At 55.4% G+C, this 13,859-nt stretch overlaps 6 protein-coding genes across 6 annotated transcripts; 5 read left to right on the plus strand and 1 right to left on the minus strand.

The window, feature by feature from the left end:
* The first annotated feature begins 261 nt into the window (after positions 1-261).
* On the plus strand, positions 262-1,925 carry N656DRAFT_780223 (Metallo-dependent hydrolase). The gene has a single exon (XM_064815338.1). The coding sequence runs from the start codon at positions 673-675 to the stop codon at positions 1,720-1,722; it is 1,050 nt and encodes a 349-aa protein (XP_064669093.1). The 5' UTR covers positions 262-672; the 3' UTR covers positions 1,723-1,925.
* A 1,346-nt stretch (positions 1,926-3,271) lies between these two features.
* N656DRAFT_790182 (SAICAR synthase-like protein) lies at positions 3,272-6,331 on the plus strand (the record flags this gene model as incomplete). The annotated part of the gene is made up of 3 exons (XM_064816858.1): positions 3,272-4,419; positions 4,484-5,456; positions 5,513-6,331. 3 exons carry the CDS (start codon positions 3,272-3,274, stop codon positions 6,329-6,331), a joined length of 2,940 nt encoding a protein of 979 aa, XP_064669094.1.
* Positions 6,332-7,000: 669 nt separating this feature from the next.
* On the minus strand, positions 7,001-8,128 carry N656DRAFT_780226 (uncharacterized protein). The gene is made up of 2 exons (XM_064815339.1): positions 7,508-8,128; positions 7,001-7,380 (listed from the first exon to the last, which is right to left on the minus strand). Exons 1-2 carry the CDS (start codon positions 7,760-7,762, stop codon positions 7,258-7,260), a joined length of 378 nt encoding a protein of 125 aa, XP_064669095.1. The 5' UTR covers positions 7,763-8,128; the 3' UTR covers positions 7,001-7,257.
* Positions 8,129-8,556: 428 nt separating this feature from the next.
* Positions 8,557-9,265, plus strand: N656DRAFT_798917 (uncharacterized protein; the record flags this gene model as incomplete). Its single annotated transcript, XM_064817815.1, has 2 exons — positions 8,557-8,807; positions 8,872-9,265. The coding sequence occupies 2 exons, from the start codon at positions 8,557-8,559 to the stop codon at positions 9,263-9,265; spliced, it is 645 nt and encodes a 214-aa protein (XP_064669096.1).
* A 416-nt stretch (positions 9,266-9,681) lies between these two features.
* Positions 9,682-11,433, plus strand: N656DRAFT_780230 (glutaryl-CoA dehydrogenase). Its single transcript, XM_064815340.1, has 3 exons — positions 9,682-9,963; positions 10,026-11,051; positions 11,112-11,433. The coding sequence occupies exons 1-3, from the start codon at positions 9,741-9,743 to the stop codon at positions 11,156-11,158; spliced, it is 1,296 nt and encodes a 431-aa protein (XP_064669097.1). The 5' UTR covers positions 9,682-9,740; the 3' UTR covers positions 11,159-11,433.
* A 660-nt stretch (positions 11,434-12,093) lies between these two features.
* N656DRAFT_798919 (ubiquitin-conjugating enzyme) lies at positions 12,094-12,932 on the plus strand (the record flags this gene model as incomplete). The annotated part of the gene is made up of 5 exons (XM_064817816.1): positions 12,094-12,137; positions 12,337-12,382; positions 12,460-12,489; positions 12,550-12,733; positions 12,793-12,932. 5 exons carry the CDS (start codon positions 12,094-12,096, stop codon positions 12,930-12,932), a joined length of 444 nt encoding a protein of 147 aa, XP_064669098.1.
* Between the last annotated feature and the right edge of the window lie 927 nt (positions 12,933-13,859).

The following is a 13,859-nucleotide window of genomic DNA, read 5'->3' on the forward strand; positions in this document are numbered from 1 at the left end:
TTACTCATTCTCTTGCTGTTGTGTGAGATTTCACTGCCGTTTTTCTCTCGATATGGCGGTGCTGGACGTTATCCCAGACGGCTCTCTCGCCGTCTTGGCGTCCTCGCGAACCGTCCTCACTCTTTCCGATGGTTCGCTGGTGCTATCTCCGGCAACCATCATTGTGTCGCCGGCAACTGGCAGGATCGTATCAGTCATTCCACTGGTGCTTCCAAGGACCGCGTTCGAGCCACAAATCACTTACCGTGACTACAGCCCAAAGCTCCTGCTCCCTGGCTTGGTCGATGCCCATGTCCACCTCAACGAGCCGGGCCGTACGGAATGGGAAGGCTTCAACACGGGCACAAAGGCGGCTGCCTCGGGCGGCGTCACCACTGTCATTGACATGCCCCTGAACGCCATCCCCCCAACGACCACTCTCGCCGGGTTCAGGGAGAAGCTCGCTGCCAGCCGCGGGCAGTGCTGGGTCGACGTGGGCTTTTATGGCGGCGTTATTCCTGGAAACGCCGACCAACTCCTGCCTCTTGTGGAAGCCGGTGTTCGTGGGTTCAAGGGGTTCCTCATTGACTCTGGTGTAAGTGCTGCCTCCCACCAAGTGAGCAAGCGGGCATCGCTAACTTGACCTAGGTCGAAGAATTTCCTGCCATCTCGGCAAAAGATATTGCCCTTGCAATGACGACGCTGAAGGATACCCCGACGACACTAATGTTCCACGCCGAGATGCTGCCCCCTATCGCCGACTCGGTAGGTGACGCCGTGCAGCAGTCACTTCCTCCGGCTGCGCCTCATGGAGAGCTCGACAGCTACAGCACCTTCTTGGCCTCCCGGCCCCCCGTTTTCGAGACTTGCGCCGTAGAGGAAATTCTCTCCATGGCGGACCTCGCTCCACAACTCCACCTCCACATCGTCCACCTGTCCGCAACCGAATGCATCCCGATCCTCCGGCAAGCCCGCAAGAAGGGCATCAACATCACAGCCGAGACCTGCTTCCACTACCTGGGCCTCGCGTCCGACGACATCGAAGACGGCGACACTCGCCACAAATGCTGCCCGCCCATCCGGTCCCAGACAAACCAAGACCGCCTATGGAACGAAATCGCCGACGCCGAGGACGGCTGCATCAAGACCATCGTCTCAGATCACTCGCCCTGCACCCCCGAGCTGAAACTACTACCACCCCGGTTCCAGACGGCCCACCAGGCAGACAACCGCCGACCGAGCCTACACCAAATCGATTCAGGTATCGACGTCACCCTGCCCGAGGAAGCCATCCAAGACGCCAAGGCCGCGCTCGAAAAACAGGGCGACTTCTTTGCCGCGTGGGGCGGCATATCGTCGGTCGGTCTGGGTCTGCCGATTCTGCACACCGCGGCGGCCGCGCGCTTGGCCGCGGGTGAGAAGGCGCCGTCGATTGTGGATATTGTCCGCATGTGTTCGCAGGCTACGGCAAAGCAGGTTGGGCTGGCGCACCGCAAGGGCGGTATCAGGGCTGGGATGGATGCGGATATTTGTGTGTTTGACGACGAGGACGTGTGGACGCTAAGGGCGGGCGACATGCGGTGGAAGAACAGGTGCTCGCCTTGGGAGGGGCACAGGTTCAGGGGTAGAGTGAAGGAGACTTGGGTGAGGGGCCAAAAGGTCTTTGAGCTGGGCGGGGTGAATGCCGGGTTTGTTGGTGGGAAACCGGTCGGGCAGGCGATTGTGGAAAGGAGGATGGAATGATGGGAGCATCAGCAAGCGTCGTTTTTGAGCGGAGGCGGCTTGACATAGATTCTGCGAATACCCCGCGCTGGTTTAGAGGGTTTAACTTAGGTACTGGTGTATCATGTAGTAAGGTAATGAATGATGAGATGATGAACAAAGTCTAATATGCCCAACTATTGCTTTCTAAGGTATCTTAGGTATCTTAGGTGCTCTACCATGTGGTGTGGCGCTGTGTGACTGTCAACGGCCGAAAGAGCGGCACTTCACATGCCGGAGTCGTCCATCTTGATTCGGTGTCTGGCTTCGACGGTACCGCACTACAGTACCTACCTATCTTGGTTGCAGGCGCAAGACGATCTTATCCTACCTAGGCGGGCCGTTCAAGCGCGGCAAGATCACAGCATTTTACATCCAATACTTTGTATGGAATCTTGAATAACGTTATCGCTGGTGCGTTAGCATCAAACCTCGAACTCGGGACGACAGGTCGTAGGTACCTCCGTACATAATTACCTTATGTACTCACGGAAATCGGCCACTTCTCCCACGTTGAAGTGGAGCAACACGAACGCGGCAAGCCTTTCATCAGACGCCATGGGCAGGGATCCCTAATAAATAATGTTTCGAGCTGAAGGGCCACAGCAGAATACGGATAAACATCAATGCAGACTACCTTGGATAGTACATGATAAGCCGTTGTCTCGCTCATCAATATTCCTTCCATGAGACGGTGCTACATCCATAGGACGATGACTGCTTCCCATGTGGTGTACGGAGTAGATGAACACAGGTTTGTAAGTGCAGTACGGAGGTACGGGAATAGAAACGCTAGAAACCGAACAAGGAATACCTAACTATTGGTCAGGCATAGTTATTTCTTGGCCTTTCCTATACTCTGGAAGCGAGAAGAAAGGCGCAATGCACAGGGCAGGAGTCTGCAGGATTGGGCTCATCAATTCCTTGAGCAGGCCAGTGAGTCCTAGCCCCAGGCGTTGGTGAGCCCTGTCGCCTCGCAACAAGTTCCGTTACCGACAGCGCTGATGTGGCTCCATGGCCCACCCAAAGTGGCTTCCTCAGCTGTTGTCAGCACCAGCACCAGCACGTCCTTCGGCCAACCTAATTGCTCCACCACAATTCTCCTCATTTACCAACAAACCGACCTCAGCCACCGCCTCGGCCTCCTTTATCAAGCCCTTCTCGCAGCGCGATACCGACCTTGTTACGCCGTCGAATTGTTCACTGCTGTTCATTTCAGGCACGGATGCCCATTGATCAGTGACTGCGAGACGCTGGTGAACTAACGTAATTGCCAAGCCCTGCTCCGCCCGCTCCTACCTAGCAAGGATTCCATCGCCGCGAGAGGAGCTGAACCAAGCGAGGTCCCGCGTGCCGACCTGCCGCAATTTTCCTGCTTCAATCGCCAAACCGAACCTGACGACGCCGACACTGGGAATCGTTCTGTCCGTGTTGGAGCATGCGCTCTGTGGCCGAACAAGCCTAATATTGTCGGCCGACGCCCCACTCGCGTCTCCTTTGCTCCGGGCCTTTGATCGTTTCGTCCCCCGAAATGCCCTCTTTCGTGACGGACGAAAGCTCGGCAATCGACTCGCAGTCCTCGGGCGTCGTGCACCTCGACCGGGCTGCCGAGTACGGCTTCTCCCAGGCGAAGGTTGCTGGATCCATTGTTCGACAGCCGCACTCGCACGCCTCGATTGATAGTTTCGACGAGAGTTCGTCCAATTCAACAAAGTCGTCCGACACCTCCAACTCTACCGCGGAAACCGAGCAGCGGCTGGCTGACGAAGTTCCGCACGCACCAAGCATGAATTCATCCGCAAACGGGTGCCCTGACGGAGGAATCGAAAATGCGGGCAGCGCCGATTCCGTTATCCACACGCAAGTTCCGCTCGGCAATTCGACGATACGAGGCCGGACACTATCGGGCTTAGCGACCAGGACGAAATCGGACGGTTCGCCGGCTCGAAGCCCCAATGATGGTTGCTCAGTTCCTAACGGGGTGGAAGACGCGGTGTTGCAACCCTCCGGGATTGAGATCCATTTGCATCCCGTGAACAAGAGCGAGATTCGCACCGTAGAGAATGGCACTGCCAGTCCGGCGCTCCCTACTTCTCGCGCTCCCGCTCCGGTTACCGAAGGTCTGAGCGCAGAATCAGGCCAAAGGAGTCAAAAGGGGCCCCATCGGTTCTCGTCCCCCCCGGTTTACGAGACTAATATGGGTTCGTCCACATCTTTACAGTCGCCACCAGTTCCCGGCATCAAACACCGCCACACATTAGAGGTTCCCAAGATTACACCGGCCCGCGGGTCGCGGGATGGAATTGATGCTGCCTACTCGAGCGGCAGGTTCTCGCCCACAGTCGCTGGGGGACGCAGAGCGTCACTGAGCTTAGCTAGGAGGAACACAAGGTCGCTGCACTCAGATGTGCCGCGGGATGAGATTATACCGGACGAGGATGCCATGCGGTGGGCAGAAGCGTACAGGCAAAAGCGGGCAAGCAAGAGGAGGAGGCGGGAAATTGAAGACGACGACAGGGTACTGGTCGGGACCAAAGTTGACGAGAATCACGCGAACTGGGTCACGGCTTATAACATGCTAACTGGCATCCGTGTGTCCGTGTCGCGGACCAACGCAAAGCTCGACCGTCCCCTGACCGATGCCGATTTCGAGGTCAAGCAGAAATCGACCTTCGACATGTAAGTTGGGCTCACCCTATTGGCGAGTTCTTTTTTGGATAAGGAGCTGACTGTGCATACCCAGCGCCGGAAACGAGTTGGTGCCGTCAGCCAAGTACGACTTCAAGTTTAAGGACTACGCTCCCTGGGTGTTTCGCCATCTGCGCGCTCTGTTTCGTCTGGATCCCGCCGACTACCTCATGTCGCTGACCGGAAAATACATCTTGTCGGAGCTGGGGTCTCCGGGGAAAAGCGGGAGCTTCTTTTACTTTTCACGGGACTACAAGTACATCATCAAGACTATTCATCATGCCGAGCATAAGTTCCTCCGCAAGATCTTGAAGGACTACTATCAGCACGTTAGCGACAACCCGAACACTCTTCTGTCGCAGTTTTACGGCCTGCACCGGGTCAAGATGCCGTATGGCAAGAAGATCCATTTCGTCGTCATGAACAACCTGTTCCCTCCCCACAAGGATATTCACCAAACCTTTGACTTGAAGGGCTCTACTATCGGTAGGGAGTACAAGGAGGACGACATGGAGAATAACCCAAAAGCCACCCTGAAGGATCTGAACTGGTTGCGACGCAAGAGACACATCGAACTCGGCATCCAGAAAAAGCAACTCTTCCTTGAACAGCTACACAAGGACGTGCGCCTGCTGCAGAGGTTGGGTATTATGGATTACTCTTTGTTGATAGGTATTCATGACCTTCAGCGAGGCAACGAAGAGAACCTGCGGGACAAGACGCTGCGCGTCTTTAGTCCTGGAGGTGACCAAGCGCCAGAGGACTTTGACCCGAACTCGGTCCTCATGCGGACCCCGTCCAAACTGGAAAACCAGCGCAAGGCTCGGGAACTCCGGCAGATGATTCAATCCGAGAAACCCGTCCCAATGGCCGAGACGAGTAACAGGATGCCAGATGAACTCGAGGAAGGGCAGAACCGGCCCGGGTTTGTTTTCAATCAAGACGATGGCGGCTTCCGCGCAACGCATGAGGACAATACACCGGGCGACGAAATCTACTATTTGGGGGTGATTGATTGCCTCACTCACGTAGGTCTAGCTCTGCCGTATGATTTGAGACAAAGTCCACTGACATTTTTGGGCAGTACGGTATCATCAAGAAGATAGAGCACTTCTGGAAAGGCCTTTCGAGCGATCGCAATCAGATCTCAGCGCTGCCGCCATACGAGTATGGTGAACGGTTTATCAATTTCATTTCAGGTGTCACCATGTCACAGGAGGAGGCAATTCGAGAAGCTCAGGCACGAGATGCTGCGGCAGCGGCTGAGGCCGCGGCTTCTGATGCGCAGCACCGGGCTGGGAGCTTGGGGGATAACACCTCGATCCCGCCGGCTCCCAACTATCAGCCTCCGCTGCCACCCACGCCAGTACCGTCCGGACAGAGGTCAGCCGCGTACGAACCCGCCGGGCAAAAGTCTGAGCAGACAAGTGCGCCCAATCCCGGCAAGCCCGAGCGCAGGGAGACAACCGTCCTGCCGGTCGTGGAGGAGGCTGCTGAAGGCACATCCACGGGCGATCGCACTCGCAACAGCCATATTAGCACCGCTGGGACCATTGAAAGCGAGGGTCGACCATTGACCCCTGCTAAAGATGGCTACGAGATGGAGCCGGGGTTCAGCAACCCGCTTCTTGGGATACGCAGCAGCTCCAGCAACGGCAGTCATGGGCGACCCCCGCCGACGCCGCCAAAAGCCGGGCATGGATACAACGGGCAGGCGAAACCGGAAAGCGCTGATAGCGGGTACGGAGTCGGTGGCAGCAACGGAAGCAACGGTGTCCTTAGGAGTCTCACGGGATCACAAAAATCCCTGAACGTTCGAGCCCAACTCAGCCGCGACAGCCTGGATAAAGCGCTGCCGCCGCTTCCAAAGGTGAACTCTCCGACTGCCCAGGGTCTGTCCTAGTACGACGGACTCATGCCAACAGTGTTGGATGACGGTGGATTGGAGGACAGGTCGGATCGGCAGGAGTGGGAATCGGTTCGAAGTAGGTTCTTCAAGATGATGGTATTGAATCGAGCGCTGCGCGTCGGCAGCAGCAAGGTGTGACAGGTCGGACTGTCTGTGATGGAAGTCCCCCCAAAGGACTGATCGCCGCGGAAGAGGGGGAACGATGACGGGGAATTGCACGAACCTGGTGGCCCTTTACCTCCTTTTTTTCACTTGTACACTTGCAGCAAACCTGATACCAACGCATCGACAGCAAAACACTACGCTCTTTTGTCTCTATTTTCGACGTCTCTCTCCCTCTACTTTATGCTTCTTCTTCAATTTGTTTTGTTCCGGGTTCGTTTGTCCTCTTTACCTATAATCATAGCCGGCCGGGTTTTGCACCATTTGCTCATTAGAGATTAGATCCTGTCGTTGGAGTGCAGGAACGCAGGAATGAAGCTGAAGCTTCTGTCGCGGGAGCGGGCAACCTTTAACCAGTATTCTGGGTGTATTTAAGATTTCTTTTCTTGCTCGGAAGTGTTCGCGGGACATTTGGGACTGTGGGGGGTAGAATTGGACAGGAAGCCGGTGAGGGTAGTGGAGGAGCGAAGGCACGAGGTGCCGTCAATGGCAATATTAGTAGTCGAGATACCTACCTTATAGAGCTACAGGTGTACAAACCAGGTTTCCCCTGATATCCCTCTCACGTTGTGACGAGGATTTGAACAATACCGCTTGGGAAAGGAATTGTCATTCCATGCTCGTCAACCAGCAAACGCCTCAACCAAGACCGACCCATCTATGCGTACATTTATCCCATACAAGTCTCTCAAATCCATCCAGTTCTGAGCTGGCCGGGTAGACAGACAGACAAGAAACCCCTCTCTCCCCCCGTGAGTTCAACTCCTCCTCGGCGCAAAATCCGTCTGCACATCCATCCGGTTGGCTCCTTGCGCCTCGAGCTCCCTGAGCCGGGCTTTCTTTTGGATATCTTGCACGCGCCACTTTTTGAAGTACGTGACCTTGATTCCCTCACCACATTCAGTACCATGTCAGCGCAGCCCTTCTCAACGCAACCTCCCAAACTCTCCCCACCCCCCTACACCCACCCACAACTAATGAATAAATGAAGGGAGAGAAGGGACTCACCCACTGCGCGGCACAGTCCTTATCAAACTCCGCACTCTCCTGCCCACACGCTTTCGCAGCAGCCGCTGCCCCGTCCTCTTTCAGTGCGTCCACGATCCCTGCCTTGTCGAGGCAGGCAAAATAGGCGTCGCGTGCTGCCCAGCAGCGTTGGCGTTCTGCGCGGGAGGGGGCGACGGCGCCTGTGCGGATTTCGGAGGCGCGTTTTGTTTCTTCGGAGTTTGAGGAGGTGGAACCAAAGATGGAAAAAAGGCCCATGTTGGTTTGGGTTGGGTTGTTGTATCTCTTCGTTCCGGGGGGTGAGTTTTCAAGTGTTGTGAGGCAAGCGGAAGTTTACTGTAGACGGGTTTGGAGCTGTGGTTGTGTTCCAAGTTGGGTTGTTTTGGTATTGGTTAGGGGGTGAGGAGATGAGCTTGTGCGGGTTATTTGGTTTAGTTGCGGTGTGTTGAGTCCAGGTTGTTGTTAAGAATGGTTTTCAAGTCGGGTGGTTTTCATGATGAGCTTGAAGCTTGAGCATGGAAGCTGGAGTCCACCGGCAAATTCCGCTTGGGAACGGCAATGAGACGGCGACTGCAGGGATCCGGACAAGGATTGTGGAACCGTTGGACAACCCCTTGTTCTTACGCCACGATTATCTGAGGCATCAGTGCCGTGTTCGTGGACCAACAATCCCAACATTTGCGAGGTGTCTGGATTTTGGAAGACGCCGACACGACGATTATCTGGATGCATTCCGGTCGCATTTGCCGAGGGAGCACTACTATCACGTATTCTCTATTACTTCATCTGCTTACGTCAGTTGCGCAAGCCAGCTCGAGCGACGAATACCCCGTCCCTGCCCAGCTTCTGGCTACAACATCCTCCGATTCCTAGGTCGCGTGGTCCCGATGCCACGTTCTTTTTACAGCCTTTGACAGGCGTAACATTTTCTTCGAAGCCTCAGACTATAGTACATACAGCCCGTGTCAAAATTACAGCCTCGCGGCAATCGACCCTTTCCTAAGTCCTACCTGATTCCCGGCCAACCCGCCCACCACACACACCATATCCCGATGGCGCGGCGGCGACGGCCCCCTCGCCCCGGGGCGCTGGCCGAGCTCCCACCGCTCAAGATTCTCAGCCAGATTGCCATACTCCAGGGGCTCTACTACGCCGGGGCGCTCGTTCTGATGCTCTTCACCGTGCTGGTCGCGGGGACAAGTTTCAGTATCGATCTCGTTTTCGGGTGGGCAGCGGTGCGCGGTGACACCACGCAGGGGTGGCTAATGGGGTTCATCTGGGTGCTGGATGGCGGGTTGTTGATGTAAGAGCGCTTTCTTTCGTTAGGTTCCCCTGTGACGCCAACTAACTGACCATTCTGTATCCAGGTCCCTGGCGATCGTGATTCTCATCGGCCGCTCCAAGCTCGTACTCGATTTCGCGCTGTCGCTGCACGCGATACATTTATTTATTGTTACGCTGTATACTGGGGAACTGCCGCGCTACACAGCATGGTGGCTTTCCATGGCGGCAGCGAGTGCCGTCTCGGTTGCGCTGGCGACCTGGGGGTGTCGCTACCGGGAGTTGAAGCCGATATCGTTTGGCGGTGGAGGCGCCGCATCGGCAGCCGGCGGCAACGGGGGAGAGAATGGCACTGGGGGCGAGGCTGGTGCGGACGGAGATGAGGAACAGGGTATGTCGCGTGGAAGGGGGAGAGGAAGGGGGAGAGATGGCGCGGGCGAGTTCGAGATGGTCAATATGAGTAATGAGGCTGGCGGGTAGCACTGGAGTTCGGTCAAATCATCTGTGAATTTGACACTACATGCACGCAATCATTCTCCTCAGAGATTGCGAGCTGTTTCTTTCGGGATTGAGCTACGGCCCACGGCAAGTTTGCTCTCACTCCGACTTCTATGCTCATTGCTCACCCACCCTGAGCAACCGTTTCCCTCTCAATGGGCCTAGCGTATCATCACTATCAAACGACCTAAGTATTGGTCACTCACACAACCCACCCATTCTTTGTGTGCAAGACCACACAAGCTCCAGCGTACCTCCCTCTTGCCTCCATTTTACCATCAACCCTAACCCTTGGTGACATCATATTCCGGCAACGGCTAACACCGGAGGCGGGAGTTCCAACGGTGAGTCGGCAACCAATGGACCGAGGAAGTCGGGAACCCGGAGAGAGGTGAGAGGGTATCGGCTTTGGTTATATGGTAACAGCACAATCAAAACCAGGACAACGGCGACCACCATGTCACGCCTTCTCTACAGAAGTCTCCCTCGTCAGGCTCTCCGACCTCTCGTTCGAGCTCAATTTGCGACAGGCACAAGGAGCTATGCCGCAGCCTCACCAGCGCCGCAGTTTGACTGGACCGACCCGCTCGGGTCAAAGAACCTGCTAACCGCCGACGAATTGGCCATTTCCGAGACGGCTGAGCGATACTGCCAAGAACACCTATTGCCTCGCGTGCTTCGTACGGCTTGCCGATTCAAAATCCCAACCCCCAAGCAGCCCCTGGTGCTAACCGGACCGCAGAGGCGTACCGAGACGAGCACTATGATCCCCAAATCCTCCGCGAGATGGGCGAGCTCGGCCTCCTAGGAGCCACCATCGACGGATACGGCTGTGCCGGCGTATCCAGCGTGGCTGGCGCTCTCATCACTCGCGCAGTTGAGCGCGTCGACAGCGGCTATCGAAGCAGCATGTCAGTCCAATCCTCGCTGGTGATGGGCGCCATCTACGACTTTGGGTCGGCAGAGCAGAAAGAAAGATATCTGCCCGAGATGGCCCAAGGCAAAATCACCGGCGCGTTTGGCCTCACCGAGCCGAACCACGGCAGCGACCCGGGCTCGATGGAGTCTACAGCACGCCAACACCCCCAAAAACCGGGCTACTACTTGCTCAACGGGTCCAAGACGTGGATCACAAACTCGCCAATCGCAGACGTGCTGGTGGTGTGGGCGAAGCTGCAGGACACGGGCAAGATCCGGGGCTTCCTCGTTGACCGGAAGCAGTGTCCCCCCGGCACGTTGGAGACGCCTCCCATCAAGAACAAAACCGGCCTGCGCGCTTCCATCACGGGCATGATCCATCTCCAAGACTGCCCCGTGCCACAGGAAAACATGTTTCCCGAAATCGAGGGTCTCAAGGGGCCGTTTACCTGCCTGAACAGCGCCCGGTACGGCATCGCTCTCGGCACCATGGGCGCCCTCGAAGACTGCATCGCCCGGGCACGCACGTACGCGCTCGAACGGAAGCAGTTCAAGGGGAACCCCATCGCAAAGTATCAGCTGGTGCAAAAGAAGCTAGCAGACGCGGCCACCGATGCCGCCTATGGCGTCCTCGCGGCGATCCAGGTCGGCCGGCTCAAGGACCAGGGGAAGGCAACGCCCGAGATGATCAGCATGGTCAAGCGGCAGAACTGCGATCGAGCTCTTCATAATGCACGCGTGCTGCAGGAGATATTTGGCGGGAATGCTGTGAGTGATGAGTACGGCATTGGGCGACATGTGGCGAACCTCTATGTCACCCAGACCTATGAGGGGCAGAGTGATATTCACAGTGAGTGTCGTTCCATTTCTCCTGGTACGGTCCATAGAAGCATTGTCTGACTAGTCACAGGCCTTATTCTGGGAAGGGCCATCACTGGCATACAAGCGTTTGTGTAAATGCAGATGACAGACGAGGTCAAGAAAGGTGCTGTTTCTGGGATAGAGCGGGACGCCAGAGAGCCCAGTTGCACAAGAGACTCGGATAACATCGATGAAGGCCAGCGTTGTGTGTCATTGCTTTATCGTACCTCCTGTCGTCTCAGAAGGATAAAGACAGTGGGACATGGCTTGTTGAGGGCTTAGCGATGGTCTATTGTATATAACAAGATTTGCCTTGGCAACTTAATCACAAGAACTGGGCTCGACGGACCGCCCTATGGAGCCATCCAACATCGTGTTCAGAGATCAAACTGGGGTTGGTGTCAGACGGGCACCCCTTTGGGTTGCAACAAGGCAGAGTCCAAAATAAACCACTGCAATCAACAAGAGCGTTAACAACTTTACACGTAGAATGTGTGGAGCCATGATATGAACCTGATTAGGTAATAAAGGTGGCGTTGTCTGAGCATGCGGCATCTCATTGGATGGAACTGATTGGCGGTTGGGCGTCAAATCTGATCCAGCGGTTGCGCTTGCCTAAAAATTGCTTGGCTCACCTGTCGCCAGTGGCCTGTGTTCTTAAGTTCAGCCTTTTGGCAGTGGATACCTAAACCACCTTTGTCGACCAGCCCACTTCCTCCCCCCTCACTCTCCCTCTTGCAACCTAACCTCAACTGCTCCGGATTCCATCACCATCATCTCTCACGATCCTTCACAGTTAACTTTTCTGCTCAGTCCGCTGTCTTCCAGTAAGTCTCACATTTCCCCTCAAAGAAGTTTTTTTCACGGCTTTATCGCACAAAGCTCTATTGCCGCAGATCGCGTGGCGTTGGCGAGCGATTCAGTTGGCTTCTCCGCCCTTCCACCGGACAAAGCTGACAGTTTAAATTCAGCAGCACCCAAAGCCTCTTGACGCGGCATCTCTCCGTCAAACACATTTTACACATACAGATATGGCGCTGAAGCGTATTACGAAGGAACTCACCGATCTTGGCCGGTATGTTGCCCGTTTCATTTTCGATGCGAAGGATTTCAATACCGTCATTCGGTTGCCCGCCTCGTAGTGGGGTCGGGTTAAGCGGGGCTCTCTCCGACCACAACACCGACACCGCTGCCGACATCGTGATTGTGGAAATCCTCGAGATGCTCTCTGTCAATTGTTCTAGACGCGTGCGGTGCTGACTTTACGATTTCAGTGACCCGCCCTCCTCCTGCTCTGCCGGCCCGTCTGGGGAGGATCTTGTACGTTCCCCAAGATCCTCTTGGGTGCAAACGCGCTACTGGCCTTCTTCGTCTTGCTAACATGCAGCTTCAACCAGTTCCAATGGCAAGCGACCATCATGGGTCCTGTGAGTTTCCCGTCTCACAAATGCATTTTGTTTAACAGAGATACTAATCGACATGTGCAGAGCGACTCACCGTACGCCGGTGGCGTCTTCTTCCTGCAAATTCAATTCCCTACGGACTACCCGTTCAAACCGCCAAAGGTTCACTTCACAACCAGGATCTACCATCCGAACATCAACGCGAATGGCAGCATTTGCTTAGATATCCTCCGGGACCAATGGAGCCCAGCACTGACCATATCGAAGGGTAAAGTACCCTGCGCATACACTCGCTGCGCCATCTAGCACACTTCTAACCTCGTACAGTTCTCCTATCCATCTGCTCAATGCTGACGGACCCCAACCCGGATGACCCGCTTGTTCCGGAGATCGCCCATGTATACAAGACAGACCGCGCAAAGTACGAACAGACAGCGCGGGAGTGGACTCGGAAGTATGCGGTCTAGCATTGCGGCTTGGTGCGGTGAGCGGTGAATTGGATGCGATTGTCGGCTGTCCCGGTTTGCTGGCATCCTCGTAGGCGCCGCAGCCACAGAGGTTCGATTCCCTGAAGGAGGCTTGCCATCCGGCTTGCAATGCGGGTGGTGGGCGCCTTTTGAGTTTCGCGGGATGGGAGCGGATTGCGATCCGGAAGCCGGCACGTAAGCTGGTCGATGGACGGGGCTTGGAGGGGGTGGTGAGGTATCATGGGTCATCGGCACTCTAATCACACTTGCATCCCCTAGCCAGGAAATTGGGAAAGTTTCGGTAAATGCATTCAGTCTTGATTGTCCCCATCACTTGGAACACAGCGTGTTGAACTCAAGCGTGTCACGTACCTACCTTACATATCCCCCAAATTGCATCTAGACACCCCTTGACAGAACAGCCTCCACAGTTACCGTGTTCAAACTCCTAGAAGTCCGGTAAGGTATAGTTCGCATCAAGGGAACCGACTTTCTCTGTCGCCTACGTTATTGCTAATTTCATGGTGCCCATCGCCAAGTTGTGGGGGTTTCGTGGATAAGGCACAGCGCTCTAGCTATCCTCACGGAAGATGATGGTTACTGTTTGCCTCACCATGCCTCGATCTGAGCCCTATCCGTGGAGGCTGGAATGCCGAGTCAGCGCTGCAGTGAGTGCTCAGTGCCAGGCTTTATGTAGAAATGACAGCATTGCCGGGAGAAATATCCTAGGTCGGGTATCATTGTTTACAGTACACGGACATACATACACTTGAAGCTACCAAACATTCAACGACTTGCACCGTCAGTGTCAATGGTTGTGTGTCTCCGCCGGTCATGTGATGAATATTTCAATGGATCAGCGTGAAGGAAAGACCCAACTTGGATGCCCGTCCTGGCTGGTCTCGGCCTGCCGGGACAACTGACCTG

Source organism: Canariomyces notabilis (genome assembly GCF_033297395.1).
Source record: "Canariomyces notabilis strain CBS 508.74 unplaced genomic scaffold N656scaffold_14, whole genome shotgun sequence".
NCBI classification, from domain to species: Eukaryota; Fungi; Ascomycota; class Sordariomycetes; order Sordariales; family Chaetomiaceae; genus Canariomyces; species Canariomyces notabilis.

Excerpts from the sequence above, each read along its gene's own strand:
- N656DRAFT_780223 (XM_064815338.1), top strand. The coding sequence starts at position 673 with ATGACGACGCTGAAGGATACCCCGACGACACTAATGTTCCACGCCGAG.
- N656DRAFT_780230 (XM_064815340.1), top strand. The coding sequence starts at position 9,741 with ATGTCACGCCTTCTCTACAGAAGTCTCCCTCGTCAGGCTCTCCGACCT. Across the intron at positions 9,964-10,025 it reads CCTATTGCCTCGCGTGCTTC|AGGCGTACCGAGACGAGCAC; the intron begins GTACGGCTTGCC and ends ACCGGACCGCAG. Across the intron at positions 11,052-11,111 it reads GGGGCAGAGTGATATTCACA|GCCTTATTCTGGGAAGGGCC; the intron begins GTGAGTGTCGTT and ends GACTAGTCACAG.
- N656DRAFT_780226 (XM_064815339.1), bottom strand. The coding sequence starts at position 7,762 with ATGGGCCTTTTTTCCATCTTTGGTTCCACCTCCTCAAACTCCGAAGAA. Across the intron at positions 7,381-7,507 it reads AGGACTGTGCCGCGCAGTGG|GTCACGTACTTCAAAAAGTG; the intron begins GTGAGTCCCTTC and ends GAGGGAATCAAG.